The sequence below is a fragment of the Neopsephotus bourkii genome, unplaced genomic scaffold (genome assembly GCF_033783945.1).
Source record: "Neopsephotus bourkii isolate Nb327-2 ecotype Australia unplaced genomic scaffold, CSIRO-AGI_Nbou_v1 NB_1827, whole genome shotgun sequence".
Lineage (NCBI taxonomy): Eukaryota > Metazoa > Chordata > Aves > Psittaciformes > Psittacidae > Neopsephotus > Neopsephotus bourkii.
This window is the reverse complement of record NW_026902300.1, coordinates 531735-549717: the sequence shown is the minus strand read 5'-3', so window position 1 is coordinate 549717 and position 17983 is coordinate 531735. Positions and strand designations below refer to the sequence as shown.

Here is a 17983-nt window from a genome sequence, read left to right as displayed (position 1 = left end):
AGAGGGAGCACAGCAGAGGGAGGCAGAACGGGAGTGGGGAGAGGGGAAAGGGAAAAAAACAAAACAAAACAAAAAAAAACAAACCCAAACAACAAACTTAAACTATAAAAAACAAAGCCACGTGCACACAAGAAGCACAAAAACCAAACGAGAAACCAAAGATTCTCCTAAAAACTACTCATAAGATACACATGGGAAAGCATGCGAATGAACTTTCTAAGCATCAGAAACAATAACACAGTAGACCTGATGCTAACACAGAAACCAGTATCAAATTGTAATCCTTAATTCAACCAATTTCACAGTATCACAGTATGCTAGAGATTGGAAGGGACCTCAAAAGATCATCTAGTCCAATCCCCCTGCCGGAGCAGGAAAACCTAGATAAGGTTACACAGGAACGTGTCCAGGCGGGTTTTGAATGTCTCCAGAGAAGGAGACTCCACAACCTCCCTGAGCAGCCTGTTCCAGTGTTCCGTCACCCTCACTGAGAAGAAGTTTCTTCTCAAGTTTAAGTGGAACCCCTTGTGTTCCAGTTTGTACCCATTGCCCCTTGTCCTATCATTGTTTGCCACTGAGAAGAGCCTGGCTCCATCCTCGTGACACTCCCCCTTTATATATTTATATACACTAATAAGGTCACCCCTCAGTCTCCTCTTCTCCAAACTATAGAGACCTAGCTCCCTCAGTCTTTCCTCACAAGGGAGATGCTCCACTCCCTTAATCATCTTAGTTGCCCTGCGCTGGACTCTCTCCAGCAGGTCCCTGTCCTTCTTAAACTGAGGGGCCCAGAACTGGACACAATATTCCAAATGAGGTCTCACCAGGGCAGAGTAGAGGGGAAGGAGGACATCTCTCGACCGACTAACCACCCCCCTTCTAATACACCCCAGGATGCCATTGGCCTTCTTGGCCACAAGGGCACAGTGTCGGTTTATGGTCACCCTGTCGTCCACCAGGACCCCCAGGTCCCTCTCCCCTACACTGCTCTCTAACAGGTTGTTCCCCAATCTATACTGGAACCTGGGGTTGTTCCTGCCCAGATGCAGGACTCTACACTTTCCCTTGTTATATTTCATCAAGTTACTCCCCGCCCAACTCTCCAGCCTGTCCAGGTCTCACTGGATGGCAGCACAGCCTTCTGGCGTGTCAGCCACTCCTCCCAGCTTAGTGTCATCAGCAAACTTGCTGATAGTACACTCAATTCCCTCATCTAAATCATTGATGAATATATTAAATAATACTGGTCCCAGTACTGACCCTTGAGGCACTCCACTAGATACAGGCCTCCAACTAGACTCTGCCCCATAGACTACAACTCTCTGGCTTCTCTCCTTCAGCCAGTTCACAGTCCACCTCACTACCCAATCATCCAGACCACACTTCCTCAATTTAGCCGCAAGGATGCTGTGGGAGACCGTGTCAAACGCTTTGCTGAAGTCAAGGTAGACCACATCCACCGCTCTGCCATCATCCATCCACCGTGTTATTTCCTCATAAAAGGCTACGAGATTGGTCAAGCATGACTTCCCCTTGGTGAAGCCATGTTGACTGCTCCTCATAACCCTCTTATCCTTGATATGCCTTAAGATGGCACCAAGGATAAGGTGTTCCATCACTTTCCCAGGGATGGAGGTGAGGCTGACCGGTCTATAGTTACCCGGGTCCTCCTTCTTGCCCTTTTTGAAGACAGGAGTGACATTTGCTTTCCTCCAGTCCTCAGGCACCTCTCCTGTTTCCCAAGACTTGGTAAAGATGATGGAGAGCGGTCTAGCAATGACCTCCGCCAGTTCCCTCAGCACCCGTGGGTGCATCCCATCTGGACCCATGGATTTATGGATGTCCAGATTGCTCAACTGGTCTTTAACCCATTCCTCATCGACTAAGGCAGACCGCTCCGTTGACCTATCTTCATCCGGGGTCTCAGCGGTACAGGGCTCTTCAGGACTGCCTCCAGCAGAGTAGACAGAGACAAAGAAGTCATTCAGTAACTCTGCCATCTCTGTATCTTCTGTCACCAGGGCACCCGTCCCGTTCATCAGCGGGCCTACATTGCCTCTGGTGTTGGTTTTATCTGCCATGTATTTGAAAAAGCTCTTCTTAAGCATTTATATTAAAAATACAGCAAAATAAACCACTGACCACCCAGGATCAGCCACCCTGTCTTGCAGGCTCTATGTTTCAGCTGCTGGACATCATGAAAATGGGACTGAATGCCAAGGACTGCCTGTAATTTTTGCAGTTTTAATTATTATGCATATTTTCTGCTGCTTGGTTTTAAGAAGCTCCAGTATCTCTATTGCCTGCCTCAAGAATGTTATTCAGGTGACTGAAACACAAATACTGCTGAACACCCAGGTAGAGACCTGGAGCTGGACCTGTACCTTTAACCTCTGCTTTCAAATTCACTTCATATTTGACTGGGATGCAAGCTTTCCAAAATTACTATTTTCCTTTTCCTGGCAGAAACAACCTGGCAGTGTGGTCAAAGTATGTTTGCTATCTGACAGTGTGCAACGATACATTGTGATTCACTTTCTAATTATACCCTCACTTATGTATGTCTGGTTTGTTTTTCTGGGGGTCTTTTTCCAGAGTCCAATTCAGTGTAAAGGGCAGGCACAGAAGGGAACACAATTAAGCTTGCACAGTCTTTAATTCTATTAGTTTGTAACTACTAAGTGCTTGATTTTGCAGCTGAGATAACACCATAGCATAGTAATTTTTACATGCAATCTGGATACATGTAGTCTCATGCGCTAAGTGTAATTAATTTTTTTCTACATCAGCCTACATCTATTATCACAGAATCACAGAATCATAGAATAGTTAGGGTTTGAAAGGACCTTAAGATCATCTATCTCCAACCCCCCTGCCATGGGCAGGGACACCTCACACTAAACCATATCACCCAAGGCCTCCTCCACAACCTGGTCTTGAACACTGCCAGGGATTGAGCATTCACAACCTCCCTGAGCAACCCATTCCAGTGCCTCAACACCCTTACAGTAAAAAACTTCCTCCTTATATCCAATCTAAACTTTCCCTGTTTAAGTTTTAACCCGTTACCCCTTGTCCTGTCACTACAGTCCCTAATGAAGAGGCCCTCCCCAGCATCCTTATAGGCCCCCTTCAGATACTGGAAGGCTGCTATGAGGTCTCCACGCAGCCTTCTCTTCTCCAGGCTGAACAGCTCCAACTTTCTCAGCCTGTCTTCATACGGGAGGTGCTCCAGTCCCCTGATCATCCTTGTGGCCCTCCTCTGGACTTGTTCCAGCAGATCCATGTCCTTTTTACGTTGAGGACACCAGAACTGCACACAATACTCCAAGTGAGGTCTCACAAGAGCAGAGGAGAGGGGCAAGATCACCTCCTTCAACCTGTTGGTCACGCTCCTTTTGATGCAGACCAGGATATGGTTGGCTTTCTGGGCTGCAAGCGCACACTGTCGGCTCACGTTCAGTTTCTCATCGACCAACACCCCCAAGTCCTTCTCCGCAGGGCTGCTCTGAATCTCTTCTCTGCCCAACCTGTAGCTGTGCCTGGGATTGCCCAGACCCAGGTGTAGGACCTTGCACTTGTCATTGTTAAACTTCATGAGGTTGGCATCAGCCCACCTCACAAGTGTGTCAAGGTCCCTCTGGATGGCATTCCTTCCCTCCAGCATATCAGCCGAACCACACAGCTTGGTGTCATCGGTAAACATGCTGAGGGCGCACTCAATCCCACTGTCCATGTCAGAGACAAAGATGTTAAACAAGACCGGTCCCAACACCGATCCCTGAGGGACAACTCCCGTTACAGGTCTCCAGCTGGACACTGAGCCATGAAGCACAACTCTCTGCATGCGGCCATCCAGCCAGTTCTTTATCTACCGAGTGGTCCATCCATCAAATTGATGTCATTCATCAATGTCTCTCCAATTTAGAGACAATGATGTCATGTGGCTCAGTGTCAAAAGCTTTACGCAAGTCCAGGTAGATTACATTAACTGCTCTACCGTTGTCCATCAGTTCTGTAGCCCCATCATAGAAGGCCACCAAATTGGTCAGGCAGGATTTCCCCTTAGTGAAGCCATGCTGGCTGTCACCAAGCACCTTGTTGATTTTCATGTGCCTTTAGCATGCCTTCCAGGAGAATCTGCTCCAAGGTTTTGCCAGGCATAGAGGTGGGGCTGACTGGTCTGTGATTACTCTGGTCAATCCTCACACAAGTTCATCATGCATTATGTTTCAGCATTTCAAATCAGTGAAAAGACATTTTCTAGCACCCTTTTGCATTTGATATGGTTAGCTGACAGACATGTTCTTTCTGTTGTTCTCTTTACCTAGTGCTGAGATGCCTGAGTACTTTGCAATGCTGATTTTCATGTCATTCTGGTTTTGAACAAATCAGTCCTAATCCTCTGGAGTAGCAGGAGGCAAAATGAAAAAATAAGCTTGAATCAAATTAAAGTTCAAAGAAACCTTGCAAACGGGGAAATGAAACCAATCTCATTTTTGAAATTATGGAACTAGAATCCATGCCAGCAAAGAGGTGAAGGCAAACATAGTGTCCTAAGCAAAGCAGCTGCATGGATGGGCTGGGAGTCTAAACTATCCATGTAAAAGGAACTTAAAACATCCTCAAATCCCACAAACAGCAGGGGACAAAGAAAAAGTCCTACAGTAGAAAAAACCTGGGGAGTGGGATAAAGAGCACTGGGTGAGAAAAGGCAGGATCAAAGCACACCAGTAGTATATGAATAGTCAGTAGTATTAATGGCTCAGATATAACACTGCAGTGGCATACAGGGTTTTAGAAGGGTTTGTTTCCTCCTCCTTTACAGGAGAAAAATATATAATTGTAGAAGACAGAATCTAGTAGCTGGAAGGGAAAACTCCTTGAGAAAAGAAAAAAATAACAGCACTTGCTCATGCAGTTCCACATTTGGGGTGCTCGCTGTAACAGATTTTTCTCAAGCCCTAGGTGGAGACCTCATACCAATTAGACCTCACCTGTTAGAGCTCATGTAATCTGACAGGTTGAAAAACTGCACCATTTGAGCAGAGAGATGTATTGCTATTGCATCCAAAAATTCATGTTTGGCATCATACCCAAGGCCAGCCATGCTTCCTATTTCCCGTATATCAATGACTTGTGGTGACTTTGGCTCTGCTAGTAACAAGGTATCAGTTAAAACCTGAAGGTCTCATATTGGGATCTCTTACTATTCAAGGACATCTCTTGCTTCCATGGATTCACAATACAGGACAGTTTTGCCACAGAAACATCCATAGGGAAATAAAGCGACAGGAATTCTGTGTCTTCCAAAGTCCCCCTCCAAAGAGGTCCAACCGTATTTCAGAAATAAGTATCTTAAATAGGAAAAGGAAGATAAGAGGCCTTACAGTTCCAGGCAGCATCTTACAGGCAGGTCTTTTACCAAAAGAGATTTATAGGGAATAAAGGGATTTCAGGGTGATAAATAGCAGCACAACATCAGGAAAATTACTGTGTGAGTGCTGTACATTGCTGAACTATAATCAACTTTGAGATGAGTTAAATCACAGTAACAGACACTCTTGCACACTTTCTTTTCATAACAGATAATGGATTAAGATCATTGATTTATCCATGCACACTTGGAGGTGCAGCAGGGCAGGGATGCCTCAGTGCAGGTAACTCTGAATGGGACGCAACAGGAGAACTGGTTCTCAAGCAAGAGCCCTAGACAAGCCTGAAGGTTAGTGATGTGGGAACCCCCGTTCCCATCTCTTGACCCAGACAAGGCAGAAAGAGGGTTTACAGCCCCAGGAAGATGGGCCATGCCCGTTTACACATCTTTCTTCTTTACTTCATGGAAAATATTGAAAGGTTTGCCCTAGTGTGATGCAGGAAAACTCTGGAGCACCTAATATGTTCACAAAACTGGAAAACTACTTACCTAGCTCTACCACCGACTTTATATATGGCATGTTGTCAGGTCTAACCTATCTACACACTGAAATGCTTGCACATTACAACATATTCGGATACCTGTACTTCAACTTAATTCTCACTTTTCCCTTTAGAATGCAGCACAGTCACTAGATATAATTTAGCCCTTCAGAGCATGCATACCATGAGTGAGACCATATTCTGCCTCTTCTAGTAAAGGTGGCCTTTTAGGTTCTTCACTAAATCATAAAACTAGCATTGCCTAATACAGCATTTAGCTCTTCATTAAATCATAAAACTAGTATTGCCTAATACAGCATTTAGTATCACTGGCCTGTTTCCATTTATCTAAACATACTTAGGTCAGGTTCAAAGCATCTGTGCATTTATTCATAGACTTTGAAATTCTAGTGAAGGTCACCCAACAAGTTGCATGTACTTCAGTAGAGGATATAAAAAATGCAGTTAAATACCAAAATCCACCACAGCCATAGTCCTTCCTAAACACAATTAGAAATAATTTTAAATATGGAGAGGACAAACACATGGGAAGACAACCAACTGTAGTAGTCAGTATTTTTCATGCGTGATTCCTACCTGCTAATTCCAGATATTACACTGTCATTTTGTTTTCACTGAGGGTCACAATTGCTGTTGGAAGCATTCCTAGTCCCAGCCAACACACAGAGTGAGTTGTAGGCAAAGAGAAGCCTGGTTGTGTGAGGATTCCTGGTGCTTGAGGTGTTCATCTTTTTGCCTTTACAGTCTGGAACTTCTTTTCGCTCCCAGTTTGTCCTGCTGGTGCTGCCAACAGCACCTTGTACAGATTGCAATAAACTAGGGAGATCCCTGCTTGCTGCTCTCCCCCATAAATCGCAAACTTAGCTAATAAAATCAGACACTTATTTTTTCATCCCATTTCCATCAAGGAACAGGAAGCGACAGAATCTGTGGGGGTGAGGGGGGTAGGTGTTCTTGTGGCATTTCCAGCTGGAGTCAGAAGCAAATCCACACAAAGGCCTTTTTGCTTCAGTTACTCAGCCCAAACTTGCAGAGCATAAGGGGGGGTGACACATTCAGATAGTCCTCCAAGTTTTTTGATGCCTGTCCCAACTGCAGACCCTGGAGACTGCCTTGCCAGCAGTACTACCAGTGAAAATGAACCAAAAACTGGAGCAGGGTAGGATTTCTATTTGGATTTATGCTGGAGTACATGCATACTGAAATAATCTGATCACTCACTGGGAATCCTCCTTTGCAACAGCTTTTTCTTTATTAATTTTATTTTATTAATAACCCCAGTAACATTACAGCCTCAGCAGGAAGGAGCAAGTTGGACATGCCAGTGCTCTGTCCCTCCATTTCTGCCTCTCCCATTTCCGGGAAACACTGAGAGCTCATGGCACGAACCTCCCCCCCCCAGACACTCAAGCAGCTGACCCAGGCAGGTGGAGAACCTCAACCAATTCCCATGACCAACTTCACCGTTCCAAATGTAAATCAATGCAGCAACCACTGCACACCAGCACTCTCTCCTTTTGCAAGGGGAAGGACGGATGCACGCAGGAAAGCGTTGTGGGAGCAGCTACTCGGAAACTGCTGCATGACGTTCATTGAGATATCACCCGTGCCTTCCGAGGTGCTCTCTGCTACAGTGGGAACACACGGCAAAACGTACGACGCTGCACCACCGCTGCTCGCAGGAGTTGCACGCGTGTGGGTGAAATGATTTTCAGGCACGTGTACTGCCTGAAATGATTTCGGGGTTGGCATGGGCTGTTTTTCACTGTTTCGTTTTGTTTTTTGGGTTTGGGTTTTTTTTTGGGGGGGATGGGTATAATATGGGGTCTTTTTATTTAAGGACGAGCAGAAGGGAAATTCACCCATCCCTCCGCCCTCCGCCGATGCTCTCTGGTCCCTCTATTTAGCCATGCGCCCTCTCAGCGGGGGGACCACCCATTCCCCACAGCATCCATCCCCGCCGCCCGCACCACCACCCACCTGGCGAAGGCGCGGCGGGCCGGCGGGGGGAGAGGGCCCGCCTCCCGGCGCGGGGGGCGCGGGGGCAGCCATCTTCTAGCTCCGCTTCTCCTTCCCGCGGGCGCCCGCCTCTCCTCAGCCCCGAGGCAGTACCACCACCACCATAGCGGAGACCGCGGCCCCGCGGCAGGCGGGCTGGCGGCCGGTGACCTTCTCGGGACGGCGGCGCAGCTGCCCGTGCTTGGCTGAGGGTGCGCGAAAGAGGAGGCCGAGCTGCCGATGAGATCATGGACAGCTCCGCGGCTGCCGGCGGGCGGGAGCGGAGGAGGACCCGCCTCGACCTCGCGCACGCACACCCCTAGCACGGAGTCACACGCAGCGCCGCACAGCACACGCTGCCCTCCGTCTACACGCAGCTCCCTTGCCCGCAGCTCCGTGTGGGCAGTGGAGCTGTGCGTAGGTAAAGCACGAGTAGATACACACTCACTTTCAGCATTCCAGCATCTGAAGGGGGCCTACGAGGATGCTGGTGAGGGGCTCTTCATCAGGGACTGCAGCAATAGGACAAGGGGTAACGGGTGTAAACTGAAACAGGGGAAGTTCAGGTTATATGTAAGGAAAAAGTTCTTAAAGTTCTTTAGAGTGAGGTGGTAAGGCACTGGCACAGGTTGCCCAAGGAAATGGTAAATTCTTCATCCCTGGCCATATTCAAGGGCCAGGTTGGACAAAGCCTTGGGTGTCATGGTTTAGTGTGAGGCATCCCTGCCCATAGCAGGGCGGTTGGAACTATATGATCTTAAGGTCCTTTCCAACCACTCTGTGACACAAGTAGGGCATCCCTGGGCAGTGGGCTAAACCCCAGCAACACTGCACCCCCCGCCGGGGCTTCATTTTAAATGATGACAGCTTGTTATAGCTTCTCATTCAGCCCTAAGTTTCAAAACACAGGGATAAAATAATGATTTATGTTATAGCTAAATGCACATATTTTGAGGTGTAATCTTAGAATTACAGAATCAGCTAGGTTGGAAAAGACCTTTAAGATCATCAAGTCCATTTCCCCAGCACTGCCAAGGCCACCACTAAACCATGTCACTAAAGGCCTCATCTGCAATGCTTATGGACTCTTCTAGGGGTTGTGACTCCACCATTCCCTGGGCAGCCTGTTCCAATGCCTGACCAGCCTCTCAGTGAAGAAATTGTTCCTAATATTCAGTCTAAACCTCCCCTGGCACAGCTTGAGGGCATTTCCTCTTGTCCTATCACTTGTTACTTGGGAAAAGAGACCAACCTCCACCATTATTATAATTATTACCAACATAATTATCATATTTCTACACCCTTTAAACACGCAGGGCTTACAGCTGCTGATTGGAACATGAAGAGGGGAGAAGGCTTCCTTGCTGCCTGTATTCCAATAAATTAAGGCCACAAGGGACCCTATCATCAGGGAGTCTGATCTCCCTCAGGCATAAGACAGGAATTTCTGGCAATGCCGTTCCTCTTGGTGGCTCCTATAGCAAACCCCAAGCAGCTTCTTGATCCACAGTGGTGTCAGAAAGACAATTTGCAATCACAAAGTTCAAATTAATCCATTATATTATCCCTAGGCAAGTGGTTCCAATGGTTAATTACATTCCCTTATCTCCATATTTTAGCCACAGGAACTTGCTACTCCCCTGCCTACCAGGCTGAGGAAACTTTCACTCATATTTAAGCATGGCACCATGTCACAAATCTTCACCAAAATACCTCTCTAGGGACAGAGCCATCTGAGTAAGGGGACCACCTTTTTGCTGTAATGTGCTAGCAGAGAAGAAATTCACTGCTTCACCCAAGTTTCTTCCCAAATATAGTTTTGCTCTTTAATACAAGGTGTAGGGAGACTATTAATCAAAAACATCCCTCTGCAAAACTTGGGCTCCTGCCCCGCCCCGGGCTCATGAGCCTGCTCCAGTCTGTGTCACTGTACCAGCCCTCCGGCTTTCAAGCACTACCACCTAAAGCAGTCTTTGGAAGCACAGACTCAAAATCACCATGATTTCTGCTGCATAAGGGAGTTGCTAAATTTACTCCTATGCGCTAATTAATTTAACTACTTAGTCTTGCTTGTGACTGGATTGAGCCAATACCTTTAGTCCCACCTCTGACTTCATATTCCTACATCCTTGCCTTGCCAATGCTTGTAACATGTGACATGTCTCTTAATGAAATGAGAAATAAGGAAAACTGTTAATTCTCATTTGGGGAATGTTCCAGGTGCAGGAGACCTTTTTACAAAGCCATAAAAAAGGAAGTTCAGACCTCAAGGAACATAAAAATCGAGCCAAACACAACTTAAAGATAGATCTTTCTGTTCCCTACAAGAGCTTTCATCCTGTTTACCCTTATTTCTCCAATCAGCACTCTCCATCTCCAAATATTTCCAAAAGCAATGCCTGCCCATGTCATCTCCGTCACAGAAAGGCACTTCTCCTCATCCTTGGATCTCACTGGGCACTACAATGCTACACGCATCAAACAGGTTTACTCCTGGGAACTACCAGCACATTTCCAGCCTGCAGTGGAGAGGAGGAGCTCAGTAACACCAGAGGCATGGAGAAACTGGGTGTGTCTGGAGGAAGAGGAGAGCCAAGAAGCACTAACAACTGGTAGCAATGGTGGGAATTAGATACTTAGTCAATGACAAAGCTTATGTTTGAAGTCTGCAGTATTTAAAGGCCCTGCTGGAGGGTGGCTCCCAAAGGACCTCATGGCTTCAATGATCCTGTTCATATTCAGGGCTAGTCTTCCTTTCTGTTTCCCTGCAAGTGTATTTGACCACTTACCTCCAAAAATATGAGGCTTTTTTCCTCTCTCTTCCTTTCCTATCTCCCAAGCCTTTGCCAGGCAGAAGACTTCCCTCACCTCTGTGCTCAGGTGCAGTGCATTCCCAGAACGGAGTTGCTGGGGCAGGTGGGGAGAATCAAGGACAGTAAAATTCCCAGGAAATTAACTTTCCTGCAAAGTTAATCAAGTGCAGAGAAGCTCACAGTGGCCTTTTACTGTTGTGGCCCATGGAACTGTGGAAAAACCTCTCTCCTAACCCCGAATAATCTAGGAAGATTCAGCACTGGGTATGAGGACAGCCTAGAAGAGCCTCAAGACACCACATCCCAATTTTCTTTCTATGGTTGCAATGAACTTCCCAGTTGGAGGCAAGAAAAAGCAAGCTCTGGTACCCAGTTACTGCCTCCCAGCAGTGAAGAGGGAAGGAAGAAACCAGCCTTTGACCAGCACAAGGCCCCAACAGACATGGTGAAACAATACCAATATATAAGGAATGATTCAACTTGTTCAATTCATCTGCTGTCTTTCTTACAGCAGCAGTGCTTCAGGCATGGTTTCACAGATAGCCTGTGCCCTGCCTGAAGAGGAGGACTAACACTTATATAGGCAGCAATTCAGTACTGCTCGCCTTAGAATAATTGAGGAGAGTACAAAAGGGCAATGCTCATCTATGTCAGTTAAAGGTCCTTGGGGACCTTGCGTCAGCAGAGTATCACGCCAGCTGGGGACTTGTCTCTCTACAGTTCCACCTTCTGCACCACACAGGACATGCACACCGGGTGCTGTTCTTCACCTAACAGTCTTTCACAAGGCACCTTCCAGCCTGAAGGACATACACCACCCTCACGAGTGCTAGACCTGACATGTAGCCCAGAAGCTGTAGCCCAAATAGGTGAGGTGCATGAAAGATGCTAACATCAGCCAGGAAAAAGACCCCACATTGAAACTAGATCCCACACTTCTGTTCCCTGGAGCACAGCCAGCTTTTTTGCTGCTGATCCAGCTTTGTGTTTCCACATAAGAGGTTAAAAAATGCACTGAAAGTGCTCTCTGCCTGGCCTCAGCCTCTGCTTCCTCTCCCCACCATGGCTGCTCCAACACCATGTTTCAAAACACTGCTACCCAGCTTTGGCTCCAGACAGAAGTCTGTGCCACCAGGACCTGGAGTTGGTGCTGGAAGAGGAGCAGGAATAGAAGCAGAGGGGAAAAATCCGACTGTAAATTAGATGCAGGGCAAAGTGGTTATGATTTTTTAGGACCACCTAAGGGACTTGGATGACTAATACATATTTAATTGGGAATTATAATTTTCTAAGCATCTTTGAAACCCTCTGCCAAGGCTTAGGTACCATTCGTTTTCATGTCCCGCTTTGGGGAGCAGCCTGTTCTATCCCAACACAGAATATAAGCTTCACCTTAATGAGGAAAACCTCTTTTCTGCTCAAAGGACTGAGTTATTCAGTCTAGGATATCTCTATTTCTAAGTTGCCCTTTTGTCCTCAGCTATGGTACTAACTCTAATATTGTTCAATTTCTTAGTGATATCTGCAGGTCCTGGATTAAATTACCTCCTCCAAGCAGCTTTATTTCCACCATTTAGCGTACCCTCTTCTGTGCCTGGGAGTTCAAATCACCTGTTGGCATGGCTTTGCCCTGTTACCTGCTTTTTCACTTGGGCAGTGATTTTACACTCCAGTTCTTTTTTGGATGAATAGCCTGTAGGATTCATAATAATCAGTTTCCCATGCTAAAATATTTCTAGTATTGGGCCATAAGCACTCTACTGTGATCTTCTGAAGAGCCTCTACCCCTGAAAGATCAGGGTTTCTTGAGGGATATTATTCCTGGGCATAAAAAACAGGGGCTATGTTAGTCAGCCTCTGGTTTTGTACCTGACAGGAGGACCCTGAAGTTCCCCCATTGCCTGCTGCAGCAGTTCAGAGTGTCACTGCTCCAGTAACAGAACGGTGGGCAGAGAATTAACAGCTGGATAATGGGTAAGAGCCTGATCTCACCCTGGCCAGTCCCTACATGAAGGAAGAGATGCCATATTCCTATGGAGATCACCAACTTTCACACCATTTTCAGATGAAGATAAAATTTACACAGTGCTGCAGCGAGCAGCATGGCTGCTCTTCCTTGTTGTGCCCTCTATTGTGTTTCTGTTTTACAGCAATGCTGTGCTGGCAGCAACAATCCCTTTGGATCGCTGTTATTTTGATTTGCCAAGCGCGAGTGGAGAAAGGCTGAGCTGGATTCTCAGACAGCATCATCTCTATCGTTTCTTCCGTTAAAAAGCATCACTGTGTACTTTCTAAGGACATGTCTGTGAGAAAGCCTAAGGATATTTGCAGTGGCTGACACTGAGCAGCTCATGCACTGGCATTGCAGCACAGCCATGTAACAATCATCATGCACTGCCTTGTAACAATCATCATGTGGTGTGTTGGACAGGAAAGCTGCCTGCAGACAGATCTGAGACAAAGCAGGGGCACCATGGAAACTGCTAGAGAACAAAGGCACTGCAGAAAGGGATGAAGTGGGAAGCAGTGCCACAACCACTGCAGAATGCCCAAAGTACTTCTCTTTGCTTGTGTTCACCTCCCAGAACAGCAGCATCTGCTGCACCCAACTGAACAGTGACCTGCCGAGGGATTCAGCAGGGTCAGGGTTTGTGCTTCCTCGCTTCAAATAAAGAAAACTGATCAGAAATCAGGACAAGCAGATTTTGCACAGAACTGTGTTTTCTATCTCCAAGGTAATGATGTAAAGTAGGGCATCCTGGGGGAAGTACAGAGGAAGAACATTAGAGGGTCAGGGGCCACTTCAAGGAAGATTCAGTGCCTGTTTATCCATGTTTTTAGTTTTCCTTGTGTGCCAAATGCTGGTGCTAGGGTGCAGAGCTAAAGGAAATCTCAATCCCACCGGGCTGCTCTTAGTTGTTCTTCATTTTAACATCTGCTGTTAGCCAAATCTTGACCTTATTTGTTGTAAGACAACCCTAGGAAGTGATACTATCTCATTCCAGCTAACAAGAGTCCATGCCATACCTTCATTGTCTAGAAGTTATAGTGGAGCCTACAGAAGGACTCTGATTGTTCTGGCAAGAAGCTGACATGCCGAGTCCACCATGTGTCATTTTCTTTTATTCAGGAGCAGCTGCATTGCCATGTAAGTGTAGTTTTTGGTCTAGAAACTTTGAAAAAATTGTCTTTGCTCCTAAGTGAGAGATGGTGTGCTATTTATAGGATTTGTGGATTTTCCCCAATTTGTGGCCATGAATAAGTATCACAAAACAACTTCTAGCAATTCCCACAATGCTTGTACTGACGTCAAAAGGCCACTGCATGACACTGACAGTTCCTTTTCCTCTCCAGTGGCTCTGATTATCAGTGACAGATGAATACAAAACGGATGGGATGGTGGCAGAACCTCATCAGATGGACCTGATAGGCCCCAAGCTGCCCATGGTATTGCACAGATTAGTGTCAAATAATGCTTTGAAGTTTGATATTTAAAGACATACAGTGGCTTCAATCTTTCATCTTGTCCTGTCCTGATGTCAGGATCCTCAATTTGATTTTTACTTTATGCAGAAGACATACTTGAGAAGCTGCGTGTATATTTTCGTGTCTACCAGTTTTCTCTGGCAAGTTTCAAAACTGTAAAAGACTTCTCCACTGCATGACATGGCTTTTTGAATCACTGCATTTAAAATCAGACCAAAACCCATCAAATTTTAATCTAAATGAGTATTTGGTCTCACAGATTTTTCTCCTGTGTGCTGCTTAGATTGCCATTAGCTCGCATGTAATTATTTAATAGCCATATTACTTTGGAAATATCTGTATTTGACCATAGCAACTGGCATCTGACATTTACATACAGTCCAAGAGATCCCTGCAAGATAGTCTGTGAGCACTTACAACAGAGTGTTGTCACCGGAAAATAATTTCTTTACTTTGTGACAGAAGTACTCCTTGCCTTTTGCACAGCAGTGTTGTGGTTTAAGCCCAGCCAGCAACCCAGCACCACGCAGCCACTCGTTCACTTCCCCTCCTTTCCTCTCCCCACTCCCAGAGGGATGGGGAGGAGAATCGAAAGAATGTAACTCCCACGGATTAAGATAAGAGCAGTCCAGTAACTAAGGTATAACACAAATCACTGCTGCTACCACCAATAATGATAAGGGAAATAACTAGTCAAAAACACAGCACTGCACCAGCTACTAGGACTGCAAAAAATGACTGCTACTGCTGAACCCAGGACAGTATCCACCCCTTGTTCCATACCATTCATGTCATGCTCAGGTCTCACATTTTCCAATATACCATCACTCTTGTCACACACACACACACACATATATACACACACACACACACAAAGAGAGAGAAAGATCATTCCTTAGTGCATGGACCAATCCCTATAAAGCTGCTGAGTTCATCCAGTCTATGATGTCAGGCTCAGTTTCTTGTAACAGTCTTTCAGAGCAGGAGAGGCTGTGTACAGTGTCGGATTGTTGGCTGATGATGATAGTGCAGAACTCGTCTGATTTCATCAAAGCTCATTCTTTGTTGGGATGATGGTCGGAGGGAAGTCAGGGCCAGTTGCTGGTGACCTGAAGACATCTAGTGGATGGGCTATAAAAGTGCTACATAGCAGGCAACAGCATATAATCGAGTTCATTGGCTGTTATCCCCTAAAATCAAATCCCCTTGAGGTATACATCAGACTTCCCCATCTTCCTGCATTACCCACCAAGTATGTTCAGGTCCCTGAGCAAAAGCAATCCCACGAGTGGGTTTGCCTTTACCTGAAGCAGGAATAACCCAGACTGTCTTCCCCAGAAAATTCTTTATGTACATCACAGGAACTTTGTCCCCTTGTGCAGTATGTAAAAGTTCTGACTGAGCTGGGCCAGCCCTGTTAGCAGATCCTCTGGTGTTGACCAACCAGGTGGCTTTTGGTAAATGTGTATGCCAATGTTTGAAAGTCCCACCACCCATTGCTCTCAGTGTAGTTTTTAACAGCCCACTGTACCATTTGATTTTCCCAAAGGCTGGTGCATGGTGCGGATGTGATATACCCACTCAATGCCATGCTCTTTGGCCCAAGTGTCTATAAGGTTGTTCTGGAAATGAGTCCCATTGTCTGACTCAGTTCTCTCTGGGGTGCTGTGTTGCCACAAAATCTGTTTTTCAAGGCCCAGGATAGTGTTCCCGGCAGTGGCGTGGGGCACAGCATATGCTTCCAACCATCCGGTGATTGGTTTCACCATGGTAAGCACATGGTGCTTGCCTTGGCGGGTTGGTGGGAGTGTGATGTAATCAATCTGCCAGGCCTCCCTGTATTTATACTTCAGCCACCATCCTCCATACCAAAGAGGCTTTAACCGTTTGGCTTGTTTAATTGCAGCACATTTCACAGTTGTGAATAACCTGGGCAATAGTGTCCATTGTTAAGTCCACCCCTCGATCACGGGCCCATCTGTATGTTGCATCTCTGCCCTGATGGCCTGAAGTGTCATGGGCCTACCAGGCCAAAAATAATTCACCCTTATGTTGCCAATGTAAGCCCATCTGAGCCACTTCAATCTTAGCAGCTTTATCCACTTGTTGGTTGTACTGGTGTTCCTCAGTGGCCCGACTCTTGGGTACATGAGCATCTACATGGCGTATCGTCACCACCAGGTTCTGCACTCAGGTAGCAATATCTTGCCACAGTGCAGCAGCCCAGATGTGTTTACCTCTGCGTTGCCAGTTGCTCTGCTTCCATTACTGCAACCACCCCCCCCAGGACATTTGCCACCATTCATGAGTCAGTATAGAGATAAAGTACTGACCACCTCTCCCGTTCAGCAATGTCCAGGGCCAGTTGGATGGCTTTCACCTTGGCAAACTGACTTGATTCAACCTCTCCTTCAGCAGTTTCTGCAACTCGTCATCGAGGACTCCATACAGCTGCCTTCCATCTCTGATGCTTTCCCACAGTATGGCAGGACCCATCAGTAAACAAGGCATACTGCTTTTCGCTTTCTGACAGTTTATTATACAGTGGGGCCTCTTCAGCACACATCACCTCCTCCTCTGGTGACATTCCAAAATCTTTGCCTTCTGGCCAGTCCATAATGCCTTGTAGAATTCCTGGATGACTGGGATTTCCTATTCGAGCTCATTGTGTAATTAGTGCAAGCCCACTTGCTCCATGTAGCATCGGTTGCAGGATGTGTAGAGGAGACCCTGCCATTAAACATCCAGCCCAGCACAGGCAACCAGGGTGCCAGGAGGAGCTGTGCTTCAGTGCCAATCACTTCTGAAGCAGTTCGAGCCCCTTCGTAGGCTGCCAGTATCTCTTTCTCAGTTGGGGTATAGCTGGCCTCAGATCCTCTGTATCCCCAACTCCAAAAGCCAAGGGGTCAACCTCAAGTCTCCCCTGGAGCTTTCTGCCAGAGGCTCCAGGTAGGACCGTTCTCACCGGCTGCAGTGTAAAGCACATTTTTTACATCTGTCTCGGTTTGGACTGGTCCAAGGGCCACTGCATGAACTATGTCCCTTTTAATTTGCTCAAAGGCTTGTTATTGCTCAGGGCCCTATTTAAAATCATTCTTCTTACAGGTCACATGATAGAGAGGGCTTACAATCAAACTGTAATTTAGGACGTGCATTCTCCAGAACCCCACAGCACCCAAGAAAGCTTGCCTTTCTTATTAGCTGGTGAAGACATTGCTGTTACCTTGTTGATCACATCTGTGGGGATCTGGTGACATCCATCTTGCCATTTTATTCCCCAAAATTGAATTTCCTGCACAGGTCCCTTGACCTTAGTCCGTTTTATGGCAAAACCGTCTTTCAGCAGGATTTGGATAGTTTTCCTCCCTTTCTCAGAAACTTCTTCCACTGTATCAGCCCACACGATAACGTCATCAATGTATTGCGGGTGTTCTGGAGCTTGCCCCTGTTCCAGTGCCATCTGGATCAGTCCATGGCAGATGGCAGGGCTGTGTTTCCACCCCTGGGGCAGTTGGTTCCAAGTGTACTGGACACCCCTCCAAGTAAAAGCGAACTGTGACCTGCACTCTGTTGCGACAGGAATTGAGAAAATGCACTGGTGTTATCAATTGTGGCATACCACTTGGCTGCCTTTGACTCCAGTTCATACTGAAGTTCTAGCATGTCCAGTACAGCAGCACTCAGTGGTGGTGTGACTTCATTCAGGCCACAATAGTTACTGTTAGTCTTCACTCTCTATTAGACTT

At 46.5% G+C, this 17983-nt stretch overlaps 2 protein-coding genes across 2 annotated transcripts in view; one reads left to right on the top strand and one right to left on the bottom strand.

The window, feature by feature from the left end:
- ANK2 (ankyrin 2) overlaps nt 1-8206 on the bottom strand; it is a 372658-nt gene extending 364452 nt beyond the window's left edge. Inside the window, exon 1 of the mRNA XM_061343843.1 lies at nt 7921-8206. Within this exon, the coding sequence (XP_061199827.1) occupies nt 7921-7992 (72 nt within the window). The 5' untranslated portion in view covers nt 7993-8206. The remainder of the gene's footprint in view (nt 1-7920) is intronic.
- Nucleotides 1-17983, top strand: part of NEUROG2 (neurogenin 2) — a 456819-nt gene that overhangs the window by 375744 nt on the left and 63092 nt on the right. The window lies entirely within an intron of this gene.